General features: G+C 38.9%; 1 protein-coding gene and 1 long non-coding RNA gene across 4 annotated transcripts in view; both read left to right on the forward strand.

Annotated features, from left to right (window-relative positions):
• LOC121390766 overlaps positions 1–8,662 on the forward strand; it is a 27,319-nt gene extending 18,657 nt beyond the window's left edge. For all 3 annotated transcript variants that reach the window (XM_041522672.1, XM_041522673.1, XM_041522674.1), the window contains exons 9-13: positions 1,523–1,647; positions 2,900–3,029; positions 4,393–4,561; positions 7,249–7,355; positions 8,301–8,662. In XM_041522672.1, the coding sequence (XP_041378606.1) occupies positions 1,523–1,647; positions 2,900–3,029; positions 4,393–4,561; positions 7,249–7,355; positions 8,301–8,575 (806 nt within the window). In that variant the 3' untranslated portion in view covers positions 8,576–8,662. The remainder of the gene's footprint in view (positions 1–1,522; positions 1,648–2,899; positions 3,030–4,392; positions 4,562–7,248; positions 7,356–8,300) is intronic.
• A 2,245-nt stretch (positions 8,663–10,907) lies between these two features.
• On the forward strand, positions 10,908–18,707 carry LOC121390685. The gene is made up of 3 exons (XR_005960243.1): positions 10,908–11,088; positions 17,693–17,857; positions 18,482–18,707. It is a non-coding gene; the product is annotated as an uncharacterized LOC121390685 (long non-coding RNA).
• The last annotated feature ends 211 nt before the right edge of the window (positions 18,708–18,918 follow it).

The following is an 18,918-nucleotide window of genomic DNA, read 5'->3' on the forward strand; positions in this document are numbered from 1 at the left end:
TTACAAACACAGAGATTCCCAGTCTGGAGCTCCTCGCGGTAAGACGTGTTTGTTTCGCTTGTGCACACTGCACGTGCTTTCGCGGCTCGACTTGGGGATCCTTCATTTTGTTGTTTTTATCAGCGAAGTGAAGTTTTCTACTGGGATGTATGCGGCCATTGGAACTGATTGAACGCTGGAACGCTTCTCGTTTCGACAGTCTGCACCACCAGGTTGGATTCTTTTTTAACGAGATTCCTCGCCTCCGCGTCATTTCTCCGTCTGACTATGTTGACTTGTTTTTTCGTGACTCGTATGACGGCCATTCTGCAGAACGTCACGGTTGTTCGCGTTTAGTCTCTACATGTCCGAGCCTGTCCTAACAGCACTGGAAAATTGACCGCCCCACTCTAAGAAGAAATAGGAAGCGGGGTTGGCCCCTACTACTCTTTTCTAGACTTTACTTTGTTTTATTGTGATACCATCTCGTATCCTCCGGAGTCGGGCCCGTCCGCACCACTATACCAACCCATGACGACTGGACTATACCCTAGTCTGATTCTCTCTCTCGTTCAGACGGATCCGGCTTCTCAAGATCTGTATTTCAGCACAGCACTACACCTTCAACGTCTATTGACTGTCAATCTAGGGGTTTTCTTGACGGGATGTAACCCATCTCGTCCCTACAAGCTGTGCACTCTAACGGCCTTAACGAGGCCACTCACGTGGACATAGATCGGACTTTAAACTTTTAGACCTTCGTGTAAAAGTTTATGTCGAAATTACTTCTTTTTTTTTAAATATTATCAAATAGTCCGATCCTCTCTTCTTTCTCTTATTTATTTTTGGACTGTCCTTCTAAAATGCTCCAAATTATATAAATATTCGACCGAGCAGTCGATTCTTTTTATTTTCGGTTGAAACTTTTTTCAAAATTCTGCCCATTTTCAACAATACCCCTCCCCCCCCCCCCCCTCCATTCCGAGTCAGGCCACCGATCTTATCTAATTTCTTTTTGACCACCCTATCTAACGTAGCGACCACATTTAATGAGTAGAATTTTCTTTATTAATTATATTAATTAGAGATGCGCATCAAAATTTTAAAGGCCCACTATTTAATTTTTGGATGTAAATTTCAAAATTGTCCGCTTAATTTTTTTCTGTCTCGGGACAAGCCCCTGGCTATCCAGAGACAGGCCCCGGGACGGACATGCTCGAAACTCTAGTGGTATATGAGCATGTAAAAATTATTCGAACTCGCACAAACACAGATAGTAACGTACATGAGTCTGTGTGCTAACCTGTCACTGGCTAGTATGTGTTGATGTATGAATATCTATATATTGTATTATATATCGTGTTTGACTAGTACACATATATGTTGTATAAAACTTAACATATTGGCACATTGGTAGGGAGGGGGTGGATTCGTTTTGGCCCCACGAATTGTTGATTGATTGATTTTAATGAATTAATTAATTTGCTTATTTATTAGTTAGTTAGTTTGTTTGTTGTTTGTGTGTTTCTTTATTCATTATTAGGAAAACTTGCGACTGTTTGTCCAAAATACCCATGTCCTCTCCATGGATTCCGAGGTAGCGACTGCGAGTGTCGGTGCGAAGGAAAGCCCTTAAAGTTATGCTGCATACCTCCTTATGACCCGGGGGTAAGTACATTTAATGAAGGAAGGAAATGCTTTATTTAACGACGCACTCAACACATTTTATTTACGGTTATATGGCGTCAGACATATGGTTAAGGACGATACAGATATTGAAGGAGTAAATCCGCTGTCGCCACTTCATGGGCTACTCTTTTCGATTGGCAGCAAGGGATCTTTTACATGCACCATCCCAAAGACAGGATATCACATACCACGGCCTTTGATGTACCAGTCGTGGTGCACTGGCTGAAACGAGAAATAGCCCAATGGTTCCACTGACGTGGATCGATCCCAAACCGACCACGCATCAAGCAAGCGCTTTACCACTGGGCTACATCCCGCCCCTCCATTTAATGAGGGCGTGACGTAGCCTTGAGTTAAAACGTCCGTCTGATACGCGGTCGGTTTGGGATCGATCCCTGACAGTTGGGCTATTTCTCGTCCGAGCAAGTGCACCACGACTGGTATATCAAAGGCCGTGGTATGTGCTATCCTGTCTGTTGAATGGTGCATATAAAAGATCCCTTGCTACTAATGGAAAAATGTAGCAGGTTTCTTCTCTAAGACCATATGTCAAAATTACCAAATGTTTAACATTCAATAGCCGATAATTAATAATCAATGTCCTCTAGTAATGACGTTAAACACAACAAACGTTTACTCTGTAATGAAGTCCTAGGTTTGAACGGAAATTGGATAAAAGCGCGAAATGAAATTCAAAGCATACATGTATACATATTTAACGTGTCTCAACCATTTAATATCAATTGCAGATTAATTAGTTCAAAACTGTTTACAAATGTTAAAATAATTTGTGTTTGATGGTTATAAAATTAACATTCAAAGAAATAATAACGAGTGCTTTCAGAGTAATGTCCACAATTTCACGAGGGATCTATAGTAAGACCACAACGATATAGATCTGCATTTAAAATACTAGAGGCATGTCTTAAGTTACTGTGTAAAACTTTTTTTTCATTTTTGCATGAGTGGAATGAGGGCACTTTGTAAACATCCGGTGCTGCTGCTTTTTTAAAAGATGAAAGTCATTCACAATTTCGTATTTCCGCTCCCAGAATATCTCAAAGATCAATTGTTGAATGTATAAATGACATTTAAACAAATTTGTTCTAGCAAAAGGAATAAATATATCGGTTTGTTTCCCCAGACTAAGAATGAATAAATACAATTTATTTATTTATTTATTTATTTACTTATTATCGATACACATTTGTTCTTTAATTTGCTATTCCAGGTCTCAACACCTAGACTACCACCACCACCACCGTCGAAACCCTGTTTCCCCGGAGACGGGCACGTCCTCCTTGACAACGGCAAATTACTGGAGATCAAACATCTTGAAATAGGACAAAGGATTTTGACAGGTATGTGCGCTCATTTGCAACACGTATTGTCATTTCAACCCTATACTAATTGCTAACGATATTTACAATATGCATTGTACTTGCAGTGCAATCGCAAACGTAGCCCAAGTACTCTGACTGCAAGAAAGCTAGACGGACATTTGGACGGTTATGACGCTTTCATTACAAACCCTATTGTAATGCACTTTTCGAATTTACTATTTGTATTCACCAAACTGATTTCAGTAGTTATATATGACATTCTAAATACCATTAAATCGTATTTTACATCGTGGAAATACTTATTCTTTGACTTATAAAAATGTTGGTTACAATATGCGTAAGGGACGGGACGTAGCCCAGTGGTACAGCGCTCGTTGATGCGCGGTCGGTGTGGGATCGATCCCCATCAGTGGGCCCATTGGGCTATTTCTCATTCCAGCCAGAGCACCACGACTGGTATATCAAAGACCGTGGTATGTTATACCCTGTCTGTAGGATGGTGCATATAAAAGATCCCTTGCTGCTTATCGAAAAGAGTAGCCCATAAAGTGGCGACAGCGGGTTTCTCTCTCAATATATGTGTGGTCCTTAACCATATGTCTGACGCCATATAACCGTACATAAAGTGAGTTGAGTGCGTCGTTAAATAAAACATTTCTTTCTTTCTTTACAATATGCTTTGCACTTGCAATGCAGTCACAATCCTTATTGTAATCGACTTTTCCAATTCATTATTTTTATTCTCAAAACGTACTAGCGCTGTTTAATTATTAATTAAAGTCCTCACCAAAAGGATACCCAACCGATGTTTTGTTTGTCCGTCTGTCAGTCTGTCTGTGTCTGTATGTGTGTTTGTTTAAAGATGGACGTCTCTATCTTCGCTAGCCAATACAAGGGTCATATTGCGAGACGTGACTGAATACATATTGACTTACGCGAGGGAATACGAATTAAAGCATAAAACCGGTATTACATTTGTTACAAACTGCATTATACTTAAACAAGACTTATTACTACATATGCAAGTAACAGGTACAATACGTTTTTGATCATTTAAATTAGAAATACTAATATTTTAGTATCTAGAATATTCATTTTCGTACACCTCATGTGGTTCAGGACATCCAGTGTTTTGTAATGCAATTTTTTCATAATTCTAAAACTGCGGGTGCACGTTCGTCTAAGACGTGATGGTTATCGAGACAATCTTCAGTTATTTTTAGATTGTATTTCAACATTTAAACATCACAGACTTTAGCTACTCTCTCTTATTACCGTATCCAAATGTGTTGACGGTTTGTAGATTAACTAATCGTAGTGTCCATTTTGATGCGCTGTAACTAGGGTCTGCGTCTTTAGAGTAGTTTGGTCTGTCTTTCAGTCAAAGATGGACGGCGTGTATTTTCTGAAGTGAAAACCTTCTTGAAACGTCGCCCAAGCGTAAACGCCACATACGTAACCCTGGCAACAGATGAAGGCAACCAGATCTCCCTGTCGGACGACCACTTACTCTTTGCCACGACAAACACGTCGACAACTATGGAAGCCAGGTAAACTAGTCTGTTTGTTTTATTTAACGACACCACTAGAGCACATTGGTTTATTTATCATCAGCCATTGGATGTCAAACAGTTGGTAATTCTGACATATACATGTAGTTAAGGTAAAAAAAGGTTGGAAGGAAATGGTTTATTTAACGACGCACTCAACACATTTTATTTACTGTTATATGGCGTCGGACACATGGTTAAGGACCACACGAATATTGTGGGAGAAACCCACTGTCGCCACTTCATGGTCTACTCTTTTCGATTAGCAACAAGGGATCTTTTATATGCACCACCCCATAGACAGGGTATCATATACCACGGCCTTTGGTATACCAGTCGTGCTGCAGGTAAAATAGAGCCATAGCCATATACTTTTCTCTTTCCTGTTTTTAAACAATTAATCACACTATCCTCTTATTTCTATCTCATTCATTGCTGATCACGCGGGACGTAGCCCAGTGATAAAGCTCTCACTTGACATTCCTGTCCCGAGTCGGACGCCGATCCTATCGGAGGCCGGACTCAGAATAGGCGTGTTCGAAACCATAGTGGTACATGGACACGTTAAACCACTTAATAATAATAATCTCACCTGACGCGCGGTCGGGCTAAGATCGATCCACGTCGGTGGACCCATTGGGCTATTTCTCGTTCCATCCAGTGACTGGTGTATCAAAAGCCGTGATATGTGTTATCCTGTCTTCGGGATGGTGCATATAAAAGATCCCTTGCTACTAATGGAAAAAATGTAGCGGGTTTCCTCTCTAAGACTATATGTCAAAATTATAAAATCTTTGACTTCCAATAGCCGATGATTAATAATAAATGTGCTCCAGTGGTGTCGGTAAACAAAACAGAGTCTAACTTTTAACAGATCTCTTCGATGGGTGTACAGGTAGATACTAACTGTTGATATTTTACACAGGTTTTCCAGATACATTCAACTAGGAATATTCGCACACACAGTTCGAGTTGATTTAAAGAGACAGACCATAGTTATTAAACACTATATTGTATAGTTCACTATTAGAGCCGTGTTTGATAATTGAAATGAGCCATTACTTAGATTTTATTTTATTTTAAATATTTCCGTGTTTCCGGTCATCCTGGTGTTTGTAATACCAGGAAATGCATTCTTATCTTCATAAAAACGCACGTACTTGTGAGAAGTAACGGTCATGCAGTCGAGCTCTTGTCTATTTTAACTTTATCCAAATGTGTTACAAGTTTGTAGATTGACCATTTTCACGGATTGAAACTAGTTTCTTTCAAATCATAAAAAAAATAAAAAAACGGAATTGACAATATTTTCCAAAGCAGAAAACCGACAATTCTAAATAATGGTGATGATGAAAGTTAAAACTGGTTATGATGCTGATGATGATAATACTGCTGCTGCTGCTGATGATGATGATGGTGGTGGTGGGTGGTAGAAAACAAATAATTTTGTAATGTAATTAAAAACATTATTGTATTTTTCATGTTACGGTTATATCAACTTGAATTATTTAGTGAAAATACAACTAAGTGAAGTTAGGATATGCAATGATTAGGAAGTGATCTATGATTGTAAAAATGTTGAAATAGTCTTCAGGGTTAGCGTTTTGCATGTTTTGGGTACTGACACGAGACACGTGTTTTCGTTTGCAGGAGCGGATCTAAAGGGGAGACCTAAAATTAAAGTGTCTTTCATAGCAATCTGTTTACGAACGTCATTGAAGCGCACTTTTCACGGAGTTGTTCCATGTTCGTTTTTGCCCTTGGTACCCCCCCCCCACCCCACCCCCCTAAAATAATTCCAGGGTCCACACCAATCTGACTGAAATCAGTTCTACTAGGTCTACCAGTTAAAAACCAGTGAAGCTGATTTTAGTCAGATTGGGGTCCACCCTTGGTTTACAGACTATATTTTATTGTTTGTTTATTGAGCCTGAGTTTTGTGATTCACTTTGCTTCTGTGACAACAACAAGCGCGCATATTATTTTTGATTTGGTATAATAATTAATTAACAAATAATTCACTCCAAATTTATCGTTTGTGGTATTGAAAAACAAATGTTGTCGAATCCGTTTATTTGAAATGTAGTAATTCACAACTCAATGCCTTAGTATAATTTATTTGTTGTTACGCTAATTACATTATTACTTACCAGTTGGGCTGTCTGAGAAGATAAAATGTTTATAATAAACACTGTTAAACCATCGATTACTTCTATTTCTTTTCCTTTTTCTTGTCCTTTCAGTTTACTCAATATGTTTTTAAACAAACATTTACTTTTATTGATAGATAGATAGAATGACTGACTGATTGACAATTGCAGTCGCCTGTATTGTACAATTTAATTTTTGTAATTAGGAGAGAGCCTTTAAGTTGGATAACGTGTACCCAATCCTTGTGTGTGTGTGTGTGTGTGTGTGTGTGTGTGTGTGTGTGTGTAGTAATGCAATACAATATGTTTGCACCTTAATGCATCTTCGTTTTGCTTCGTCAGCAAATATGAAGAAATATTGATTAAAACACGTTCACTACAACCCATCACCAACATCTGTTTTACGTCAGGTTAATATTACATGTACCAATTCTAAATTTACATAAATGTCTGGCACTATGCCAATTAATTGTACATAACAATTGATGCATCAATATGAAATTTGTCTTACGTTCATATCTTTGTTTTTATGTTTAGACTCGCTGGTCTAATTAAACCAGGTGACTACATCTTCTCAACAGCACAGTGCTCACGTGATCTCTGTGCTGAACGAGTGGCCCAGGTCTTCATATCCTACAAACAAGGTGAAGACCAACACAAAGACTTATGGATAGACAGATAGACAGACAGAACGACTGAAACACAGTCAGAAAGACAGAAGACAAACTTTATTTGGGCCAGAATTAATCTCAATGAATCAGAAGTATTCCTAACCAACTTCATTTCTCTGTCTCTGTTTTATCTCACCGGCCTCGGTGGCGTCGTGGTTAGGCCATCGGTCTACAGGCTGGTAGGTACTGGGTTCGGATCCCAGTCGAGGCATGGGATTTTTAATCCAGATACCGACTCCAAACCCTGAGTGAGTGCTCCGCAAGGCTCAGTGTAAACCACTTGCACCGACCAGTGATCCATAACTGGTTCAACAAAGGCCATGGTTTGTGCTATCCTGCCTGTGGGATACGCGCAAATAAAAGATCCCTTGCTGCTAATCGGTAAGAGTAGCCCATGTAGTGGCGACAGCGGATTTCCTCTCAAAATCTGTGTGGTCCTTAACCATATGTCTGACGCCATATAACCGTAAATACAAATGTGTTGAGTGCGTCGTTAAATAAAACATTTCTCTCTCTCTCTCTCTCTCTCTCTCTCTCTCTCTCTCTCTCTCTCTCTCTCTCTCTCTCTCTCTCTCTCTCTATGTATTTATATATATATATATATATATATATATATATATATATATATATATATATATATATATATATATATATATATATATATATATATACATAACGCAAGTTCAGTTTTGGTAATATAACTTTTTTTTTTATCCGTATACCAAATGTAGTGACATTTGACACATAGCTACCTCACTGTACTGTCACGTGCGAAACTGCATGCGTTTTACCTTTTTCTTCAAGAAAGCCTCCATCCGGGCCACTCTCACTTGCTATGAAATATATATATATATATAATTGTTGTACGTTGTTAGTACTCAAATGCAAGTAATTAATAAATTCGGTTATTCACCACAGGTGCATACGTTCCGCTGACGGACGAGGGCACTCTTGTAGTTGATGGGTTTTTGGCGTCATGTTACACCACAGCCTCCCATGATGTTGCCCACATCTTGATGACTCCCTTCCGCTGGTTCCCATGGTTACTGGCGTCAGAGCAACAAGATGGCTACAGTTCTCTTATTCCTGTAATAAAAGCCATAGCCAGGATGGTTTTGCCAAAACGTGTGCTTCTGGCAGACGAAAACCAGCATATCCTGCAGTCTCTCTATCATTCTAGATCAGAATTGTAGAACCGACCAAATGAACAAAAATATGCTGTACAGTATAACGTTTAACGATGGTCGTTCACTGATAAATTGATTAAATGTTAAAACAATTGCCTTCATTTTGTTTTTGTTGTTCATAAAGTGGTACACTAATACTAAATTCAAGTCAAAATACGGGTCTTCACTGCCCAGACGAAACACTTCATGACAACATGTCCTCGTATTTAATGTTAGAGGCACTTAAGATTTTCACTCGGCCAGATGTTATTTGGTATAAGACTTATTGGGAGAACAGATAACTGGGTGGTACTTAGCTCACTCTGAAGCCGGTTTAATAACAAACAAACAAGAACAATGACAAAAAAACCCCAAACAAACAAAAACCCAAACAAACAAAAACAACAACGCAAACAACAACAAAAACATCCAAAGTCCACATAAACAACAACAGAAAGAAACGATGTAAATTTAATTTCATCTTTACTTTCCTCAAGGTATATAAATAAAGATTATTATACGAGAGCGTGTGTGTGTGTCATACTGATTTTACAAAACTAAAGTCAGGATCCTTGTATTGTCCAATCGGGAATGAGGGTAATACTTGCATCCTGACACGAGTTTCATAAAATCAGTACGATTCACACGCGAGTGTAATATTTTCTTTATTATCCCATATTATCCATAATATTAGTTTTATGAATTGTGACAAAGATCATGTGAAAGCGAGTACACAGCGCTAAATCTGGGTAAACCGCATTCTAGTTCAACAAGTGATAGAAAATTGCTAAAAAGCCGTGCTAGAAAAAAAATATCTAGGACAAGTCCCTAGAAAAAAATGCGTCCTTTTTATTGGTTAACCGGTCTCGTCATTTAGTAGGTAGACGACCGTTGCTACCAGGTTACGTCTTGCTGTATAATATAGTAAGCAAAGGTATTATGACATCACGTAATATGTAACACTGTATGCATTCCTTCTACTGACATAATGCATATCAGCTGAAAGAAGGAGTGACGTCACGGTATAAAAATAAATGCACTAAAAGTAATATTTTTAAAGTGCATTCTTAGAATATATGAAAATTATGAAAATCATATCAACAAAGTTAAAGTTCAAGTTTGTTTTGTTTAACGACATCCCTAAAGCACACGCTTTACTATCGGCTATTGGATGTCAAACATTTGGTAAGTTTTACATAGTGTCTAAAGAAAGGAAAACCGCTACATTTTGTTTTCATTAGCAGCAAGGGATATTTTGTATGCATCATCCCGCAGACAGGATAGCACATACCACAGCCTTTGATATACCTGTCGTGGTGGACTTGCTGGAACAAGAAATAGCTCAATATGATCGATCCTAGTCCGACCGCGCATCAGGCGAGCGCTTTACCACTGGGCTACGGCCAACAGAACCGCGCCGTGGCCAATATATATGCCATGTCAGCCAGCGGCTACCCACAAAACAGCAATGCACCGACTTCTCCACATGAGTGACATACATTATCGGTGGTAGTTACAAAGCACTGAAAAAATGTGCAGTTTTTACCAGGAGAAGATAAATGAACCTGGTCGGGGAAAATAAATTAGAATTTGATGCTATAATTTCAAGGTATTTTAAGTATCCATCGAAACGAATTGAGTTGAGTTTTGGAGTTGAGTTTAACCTTTGCTACGCTCCAAAGAAACAAAGACATATATCAGTATAATTATAATAGAGAAAACCAATCAAACTAAAACACGTAGAACCAGTTGTTAGAACGTCAGTTATCTTAACCAATTTAACAAACACTTTCAAAACCAAGGACTGATTCAGTAGAAATAGTAACTGAAAACATAAAGTTAAAAGTTTGATTTCAAAAAACCAAAGGTATCCATACAATCCAAATCTTAAGAGTATTTTGTATTTATGCAAAAATAATCAAAAGGAAAATATTAAAACTACCTTGCGTTAATTAAATACGCTTTGAACAACTTGGCCCTGAAGTCAAACAACACTAGTATGTATGATCAACAAAACATTACACCATGACTAAACGAAAGCTGGGGTTAATTTATACAACTCATCTAGTGTTTCGTCAGCAAAAGCTCTACTCCCCTCTGTTTGACTGCTGCGAAGAATGTCACTGGAAGCCGCGCTCCTCTACGAAAATCTGCGGTGAACGTCATCAGAAGCTGTGATGAACGTCACCAGAAGCTGCGATGAACGTCACCAGAAGCTGTACTTAACAGTGTCTCTCTGCGTGACTGTCTGTGCGCCTCGACTGGTGGTGTTTGCTAACTTGACCACTTAGTATCGATACTACCAGCGATGTTAAACCCAGCTGGTGTCGGCGTGCTGCTGTTACGCGACAGTTAACTGCTGTTGGGAAACCGGATGAGGAGAATATCCAGCTAATTCATGTTTTACCTGTAACTTCTACCTGACTATGTCATGGACATCTTTGTTTTCACTTTGCTTTAACCATATCGCGCGTGTGATTGAGAAAAAGGTGATTTAAAAATGTGTTCCGTGGCTCTGCTGGTTGTTGCATTAGCTATTGGTGAGTAGAAATGCGCAGTGTTATCGGTATACCGCAATATAAAATGTAAACAATACGTATCGCAATATTTTACTAGCGTATCGGTATATTGCGCTCTTGTACCTGTGTTAATCGCACGTATTATATTTTAAAACAAAAAACTACAACTTTAAGAAAACAATAGCTTCATTTCAATCTTGATTAATTGGTGTATGGTTTTATTAAGTTATATAAATTCTAGTAATTGAGAATTGGCCTTCGTGCTTATATTCAAATACTGTGAATCATAACATATTAGTGACCTTAAACTTTAGCGGAGAGTGACAGAGACAGAGACAGAGAGACCGGCAGACACACACACACACACACACACACACACACACACACACACAGACAAATATACAGAGACAGACAGATATACAGGGACAGAGGCAGAGACACAGAGAGAGAGAGAAAGAGAGAGAGAGAGAGAGAGAGAGAGAGAGAGAGAGAGAGAGAGAGAGAGAGAGAGAGAGAGAGAGAGAGAGAGATAGGAGACACACATAGAGAGCGAGGGGGGAGGGGGAGGTAGGAATGGAGAGAGACAGACAGAGAGAGAGAGAGAGAGAGAGAGAGAGAGAGAGAGGGGGGGGGGCCGAGAGAAAGAGAGAGAGACATACATCGAGAGAGAGAGAGAGAGAGAGAGAGAGAGAGAGAGAGAGAGAGAGAGAGCACACAGGCTATGTCTAATAGGTAGCAATGGGAGAGAGAGAGAGAGAGAGGAGGAGAGAGAGAGAGAGAGAGATTTTAATAGGACAGCATTATTATACTACGACACTAAATGTAATTGTATCATTCATTTCAACTTATTTTCGTGCTTATATCCAATTAAGGTTCAAGACGCTGTCCTGGGTACACACCTCAGCTATCTGGGTGGTCTTACACCTACAGTGGGTAAGTTGGTGGCAGTGAGTGAGAGAGAAGAGGGTGTAGTGGTCTTACACCTAACCATTGAGTCGTTAAAACTCGCTCTGGGTGGGAGCCGGTACCGGGCTGCGAACCTTGTACCACGACACCACAGAGGCCGGTAATTATTGTATCATGTTGCATGTCTGGTTGGGAAAACCCCCGACAACATCGTGGGCGGAACAGAAACAAATACTCTGTCTGGATACTGGCGTAGTCAGGGGGCATGGGGGCATGGATCTTCCTTCTGAATCCCCTTTATTTGACCGCCTGTAGATCCATTTGACCAGGGGCGGGACGTAGCCCCCATCGGTGGGCGCATTGGGCTTTGTCTCGTTCCAGCCAGTGCACCATGACTGGTATATCTAAGTCCGTGGTATGTGTGCTCTAGTGATGTCGTTAAACAAAACAATACTTGTTATAGACAGGGTGGGCCTCCTCCCCCCCCCCCCCCCCACCAATGACGTTGGTCCCCCAATATATAATCCTGACTACGCCTTTGGGTCTGAATTGACCCTTTCAGACATCAGGCGAACGTCTTACAGCTAGGCTACATTCCCCCGTTGGAAAAACTGACCTAATGTTAAGTTTTTTTAATATTTTATTTAAAACACAATGACTTATTAACAGTACATATCAATGCCTTTGGTACACCAGTGGGCACATCGACGGGGATCGATCCTAAACCGACCGCGCATCAAACGAGCGCTTTACCACGGGGCTACGCTGCGCCCTTGAAAAATTGACATAAATGCAACCATAACATGAAAACCATTGATCCAAATCAAAGCCACAGCTACACCAGCTGCTACAGTAACATATAAATAATGTGTTAACCTACTCAGTAGGAATAACAATTATGAGGTTAAATATAAACGGAATCAATAATGTTGGATGGATGGATATCATAGGCCGGTTACTTTTTATGGATATGAATTAAAAACTCAGCAAAGTAAAAAAAATAAAAAAAAAATAAATAAAAATAAAATAAAATAAAACCCCACCATCTAAAGTTAGTTTGATTTGTTTAACGACTCCACTAGAGTAAATTGATTTATTAATCATCGGTTATTGGCTATCAAACATTTTAGTAATTTTAACATACAGTCTTGGAGAGGAAACCCACTACATTTTCCAATAATTGCAGGGGATCTTTTATATGCACCATCCCACAGACAGGATAGCACATACCACGGCCTTTGATATACCAGCCGCGGGGCACTGGGTGGGACGATAACTAGTCCAATGGGCCCACCGACGGGGATCGAGCGCTTTAACAACTGGGCTAAAACCAAACCTTTTTTCTCTCAACAGACAACAAAACCCAGTGGTAAAGCGCTCACTCGATGCGTGGTCGGTCTGGGATCGATACGTCGGTGGGCCCATTGGGCTATTTCTAGTTCCAGCCAGTTCACCACGACTGGTATATCAAAGGCCGTGGTATGTACTACCCTGTCTGTGGGATGGTGCATATAAAAGATCCCTTACTGCTAATCGAAAAGAGTAGTCTATGAAGTGGCGACAGCGGGTTTCCTCTCTCAATATCTGTGTGGTCCTTAACTATATGTCTGACGCCATATAAGCGTAAATGAAATGTGTTGAGTGCGTCGTTAAATAAAACATTTCTTTCTTTCTTTCTGTTGTGTGCTAGTGAAATGTGTGAAACCCACGAGCCCACTCTAACGTCGTGACATGAACCAAACACCAAGTTTTTGAGGCCTTTTCGTTTACCTACTAAATAATTAATTTCAATTTCGCATAAGGTGACTCTTGAAGTATGAATGAGTTTTAGGTCCGTTATGTCAGACGATTACTTCACTTCACCCTAGCACACCTGACGGTGCTAGGGAGAGAGTCTTAACATGAAGTTCAACTTTTTTGAAAATAATCCTCCTTTTGATAAAAAAAACATAACTCGCGGACAAAAACCCACCCCCCCCCCCCAAAACCCAAACAAAAAACAACAACCCCATTACGCGAGCATTGTAAAAAAAAAAAAAAAGAACAAATAAACAATATAATTCCCGAAAACGATATCGCAGTATTAAAAAAAAATATATATAATTACTATTTTAGTCCAGTGATATATATATTACGTGTCAAAGTTTTATTAACGAATAGAAATAGGCTAGCAATATTTCTTCTTCTTCTTCTTCTTCTTCTTATTATTATTACAGCCATATTTGTACTAACACTTCCTGTCAGAGTTACGGAAAATCCTGAGTAGTGCGTAAGGCCAGGTTTTCACCAATTCCGTAAATACATATTATAGCAGATGTAAATTGTTTCCATCAAGACAGAAAAACCAAAAAACCCCACTAAATGTATTCTGTATCATACGATCAAGTTTTATTGCAACAGCAATTACCGAGATTTTTGTCGTTCATCTTCACCTTGTGAAAAATGCCGAATCGGACGAAAACATATGTTCGTCCAAAAATTAATGTGCTTATCTGTGCGTGTCTGTACGAGTTTACGTGTACGTTCACCTTGAAAAACCAACGAATCGGACGAAAACATGTGTTCGTCTTCAATTGTGTGCTTATGTGTGCGTGTCTGTACGAGTGCGTACGTGTACGTTCACCTTGAAAAACCAACGAATCGGACGAAAACATGTGTTCGTCTTCAATTGTGTGCTTATCTGTGCGTGTTTGTACGAGTGCGTACGTGTACGTTGTTTGCGTGTATGTGTACACAGGACCCCCGCCTTGTGTATTTGAAAGTACACGTATTTGAGTTCCCAAACTTATTGGGGTGGGGGAGTCGGAATGCTGACTCTTTAAAATCTTGATTTTCAGGTGTTACAATACGGTATATGCATCTTTCTGAAGAGAGTAACAGAAAAAAGTGGGCAGGGGGCATTAACTCTCGCGGACCCACCCAACACCCATTCCGCGAACATGGCACAATTGATGGAAAGAACATATCAACAAATGAATGGCTTTGAACGAGTTTCTTTATGATCAATTTTTTTTTTATCTGAATTGGACGATAAAATAAATAGAGAATAACTGATTATACTGTCTTAAGATATCGGCTTTATCTTGCGAAGGTTCACTACATTCGCCATTCGACCTGAGCAGGAAAAAGCCAATATCCTAAGACAGTAACCCGTTATTTTATTTATCCTGCAATCCTACATAATTCGGAAAATTAATTAAATTAATCATTTTATTGCACAACTTTACCGTTTTCTAGATTAGCAGACTCACACGTGTTGAATGACTTATCGCCTACATTATCTATACACCAAAACAAAATAGGTCTTTAATAACAACAATTTAGTTCTTATTTTTAAAACAAAAATTGTCTTCGAAACATTTCTAAAAATTCAAAACCATCAATTGGAAATAAACTGATAAGTACCATTTAACAATACACCATTCCTTTACTGATCATAATTATGTAAAAGTAGTTATGTCCCAAAAATCTATCTTTTTGGTCAGTAGGCGAAAATATACAAATTTATCGAGTCATCGCATTTTGCCACTATAATTGCGAGATAAATGTTATTTTACTGATGAAAGAGGGATATGTCTAAAGAAATATTTTTATATTAGCCCCAACACCTTCAAACTAAGCTATTTAAATCCCCAAAATATAAATTATAAAGAAATTATGTACATTTAATTAATTTTATTAACGTGTTTAGAAATACGTATTTTTCGTAAGTTACTTATTTGTAAGTTTGATTATATTATATGCATATTATTGTGTACATGTGTGAAAGTGATTAACTATGTGTTGTAAATATTTATTAATTTAGTTATTTGTTTGTTTGATTGTATTATACTGTTAAGAAGTATACTTGCTACTGAAATGTTTGTAAACCACCTCAAACGTAAAACTAATGGTGTTCTGGGCGAATAAAATTCTCTTCTGTTCTGCTTCTGTTTGGTAGAAACACGGATATAAGCGGTTCTAAAGAAAGAAAGAAATGTTTTATTTAACGAGGCACTCAGCACATTCTATTTACGCTTATATGGCGTCACAGATATTGGGAGAGAAAACCCGCTGTCGCCACTTCATGGGCTACTCTTTTCGATTAACAGTAAGGGATCTTTTATATGTACCATCCCACAAACAGGGTAGTGTACATACCACGGCCTTTGACATACCAATCGTGGTGCACTGGCTGAAACGAGAAATAGCCAAAAAGGCCTACCGACAGAGATCGATCCCACACCGACCGCGCATCGAGCGAGCGCATTACCACTGGGCTACATCCCGTCCCCCTTAAGCGGTTCTCAAACTGAGTACCGCGATATATCATATCAGGTCTTTTGTATCGCAATAAATCGATAAATCGGTAATATCGTGCATATAGTCTTCACGGCTGAAATAAGGTATGTCAGATATGATCGAACACAGGATACCACCAGACCAACACTCCGAAACCACCCCCCCCCCCCACCACAAAAACGCTGTTTATAGAAGGAAACGTTGTTTTTTCTTCAAATTTCAAGGGTTTTTTTCTTTTACTATCGCAAAATTATACGTTTATAGAAAAAATAGAAATACACTTTTTTAATGATACTAACGCGATGGATCCTCATGAATTTGACAACCACCTGGTGGTCGCCTAGTGTTGTTGTCTGTTATTTCTGGTGGCATCCAACGGAGAAGCTGTGCCTTTCTTAGATTACCTGTCGTTAAGCCACTATTTTTGTCACAACCGCAAATATATTTCCGCTGAACACCTAATACCGATATCCTACTTTCTTAAAGACCCCCCGCCGCGTCGACGCAGTGGTTGTCGTGATACGCGCATGCGTGTTAGACTGGAGTCCGGAAATATATTAGTATAACTGTTAATTCATTAAGATACAGACATTTATTTACGTTTTGTTGGTGCTGGCAACAAGTCATGGCTGCTGCACGTTTCCTTGCTGGTAAAGTTTTTTACATTTCACTGGCTGATGTTTTGAAATCTGTTTATTCCAGTGTTATATATTGTTTTCTATTTTTTTCTTAATTGTCAATCAACTTATGAGAACTATTTTATTTATTTTGCTTCATGATTTCTCTGTTTAGTCACTCACTTTCTTTCTTAATTTTTTTTATTTTATCATTTCTATTATTCTCTCACCCTCCTCCCATCTCTATCTGGCTCTGTCTGTCTCCATCTGTCTCTCTCACTATCTGTCTCCCTCGCTGTCTGTCTGTCTCTCTCTCTCTCCGTGTCTTCTCTCTCTCTCTCTCTCTCTCTCTCTCTCTCTCTCTCTCTCTCTCTCTCTCTCTCTCTCTCTCTCTCTATATATATATATATATTATATCTATCTCTTGTCTCCTCTCTCACTCTCTCTCTCTCTGTCTCGCTCTCTCTCTCTCCCTCTCTCTCTCTCTCTCTCTATGTCTTGTCTCCTCTCTCTCTCACTCTATGTCTTCCCTCTCCTCTCTCTCCTCTCTCTCTCTCTCTCTCTCTCTCTCTCTCTCTCTCTCTCTCTCTCTCTCTCTCTCTCTCTCTCTCTCTCTTTCAGCAGTGTGCAGTTTGGTACATAATGATATTTTATTTCACTTTAACATTGTAAACGTATTACTGCTATAAAGTCTTGACCTCACGACCTTTATTGCACGTGTGATATACACTGTATTAAACACAGTTTATTTACAGTTACTTCAGTACTACTAGTTTAAGATAAACTATTGACCTTTTCATTTTCTTTTTTTTTCATCTTAGTGTTCTTCCTGCTGTTAGCGATGGGTTGCCCTGTTATCCGAGGTGAAGGTCGATGTCCGAAGCCCGAATTTTATTATACAGGTGCCGGCATAAACACGGGCGGACAACTCCCGCAGTGTCCAATGCCTCAACCAAGACAACCTTCGCCAGTAGACACAAAAATAGGTAAGTGGTTTTATTTAGTGATGGCAGTAGTAGTAGTGGTGATAGTAGCAGTAGTGGTGGTGGTGGTAGTAGTAGTGGTAGTAGTAGTAGTAATAGTAATAGTAGTAGTTGCTGTTGTAGTAGTAGTAGTAGTAGTAGTAATAGTAGTAAGTAATAGTAGCAGTAGTAGTAGGAGGAGCAATAGTAGTAGTAGTAGTAGTAGTAGTATAGTAGCAATAGTAGTAGTGGTGAGTCTAAGTAGACGTTTTTTTATTTTCTGTAATAATTTTGTAAACTGATTAACTTGTTTGGCGGCGCTTAGATACGGTTTTAACGTGCTCCTATACCTCTATGGTTTCGAACACGCCTACCCCCGAGTCCGGCCTCCGATATGATCGATGGTCTGACTCGGGTCGGTGCAATTAAACATTCGACCGTTTGTTACATAAAATGTTCTTTAATTCGTGGCACAGTTGTTATTCGTTGCCACTTATATATGTAAATATTTTTTATAATAATTCTTTCACTGATTCTTCCTCCCATCACCCCGTCAATTTGCCTACTCATTAATTAATTAATCAAATAACTAATTAATTAATCAATTAACTAATTAATTGAGTCATTCGTTAATATTGTGTATTTCAGAAATAAAAGATCTTTAACCGGGAAGACGCACTGTTACAACTATAAAGGGAAGCAACTGGGACACGTCTCTTTGCCCGCTGGTTGTTGCTTGGATACATCCACTTCTGTTTGTAGCAAATTACTACTATAACTCTAGTAGAATTACATTTATAGCCATTCGCCGCCACATATTTTTGTACGATGCTTATTTTCAAATAAATAAATAAATAAATAAATCTCACAATAATTCATCGTTATGTTGTCTTTAAATAAAATGTTAAAACATGTGGAACAAGAAGCAGTGCTGAAACATATCATGATGATTATACGGATGATGATGGTGATGATGATGATGATGATAGAGATGGTGTTGTTGTTGTTGTTGATGACGATGAATCGATGATGATGGTGATGATGGTGCCGATACAGATGGTGTTGTTGTTATTGATAATGATAAT

The sequence above is a fragment of the Gigantopelta aegis genome, chromosome 15 (genome assembly GCF_016097555.1).
Source record: "Gigantopelta aegis isolate Gae_Host chromosome 15, Gae_host_genome, whole genome shotgun sequence".
Lineage (NCBI taxonomy): Eukaryota > Metazoa > Mollusca > Gastropoda > Neomphalida > Peltospiridae > Gigantopelta > Gigantopelta aegis.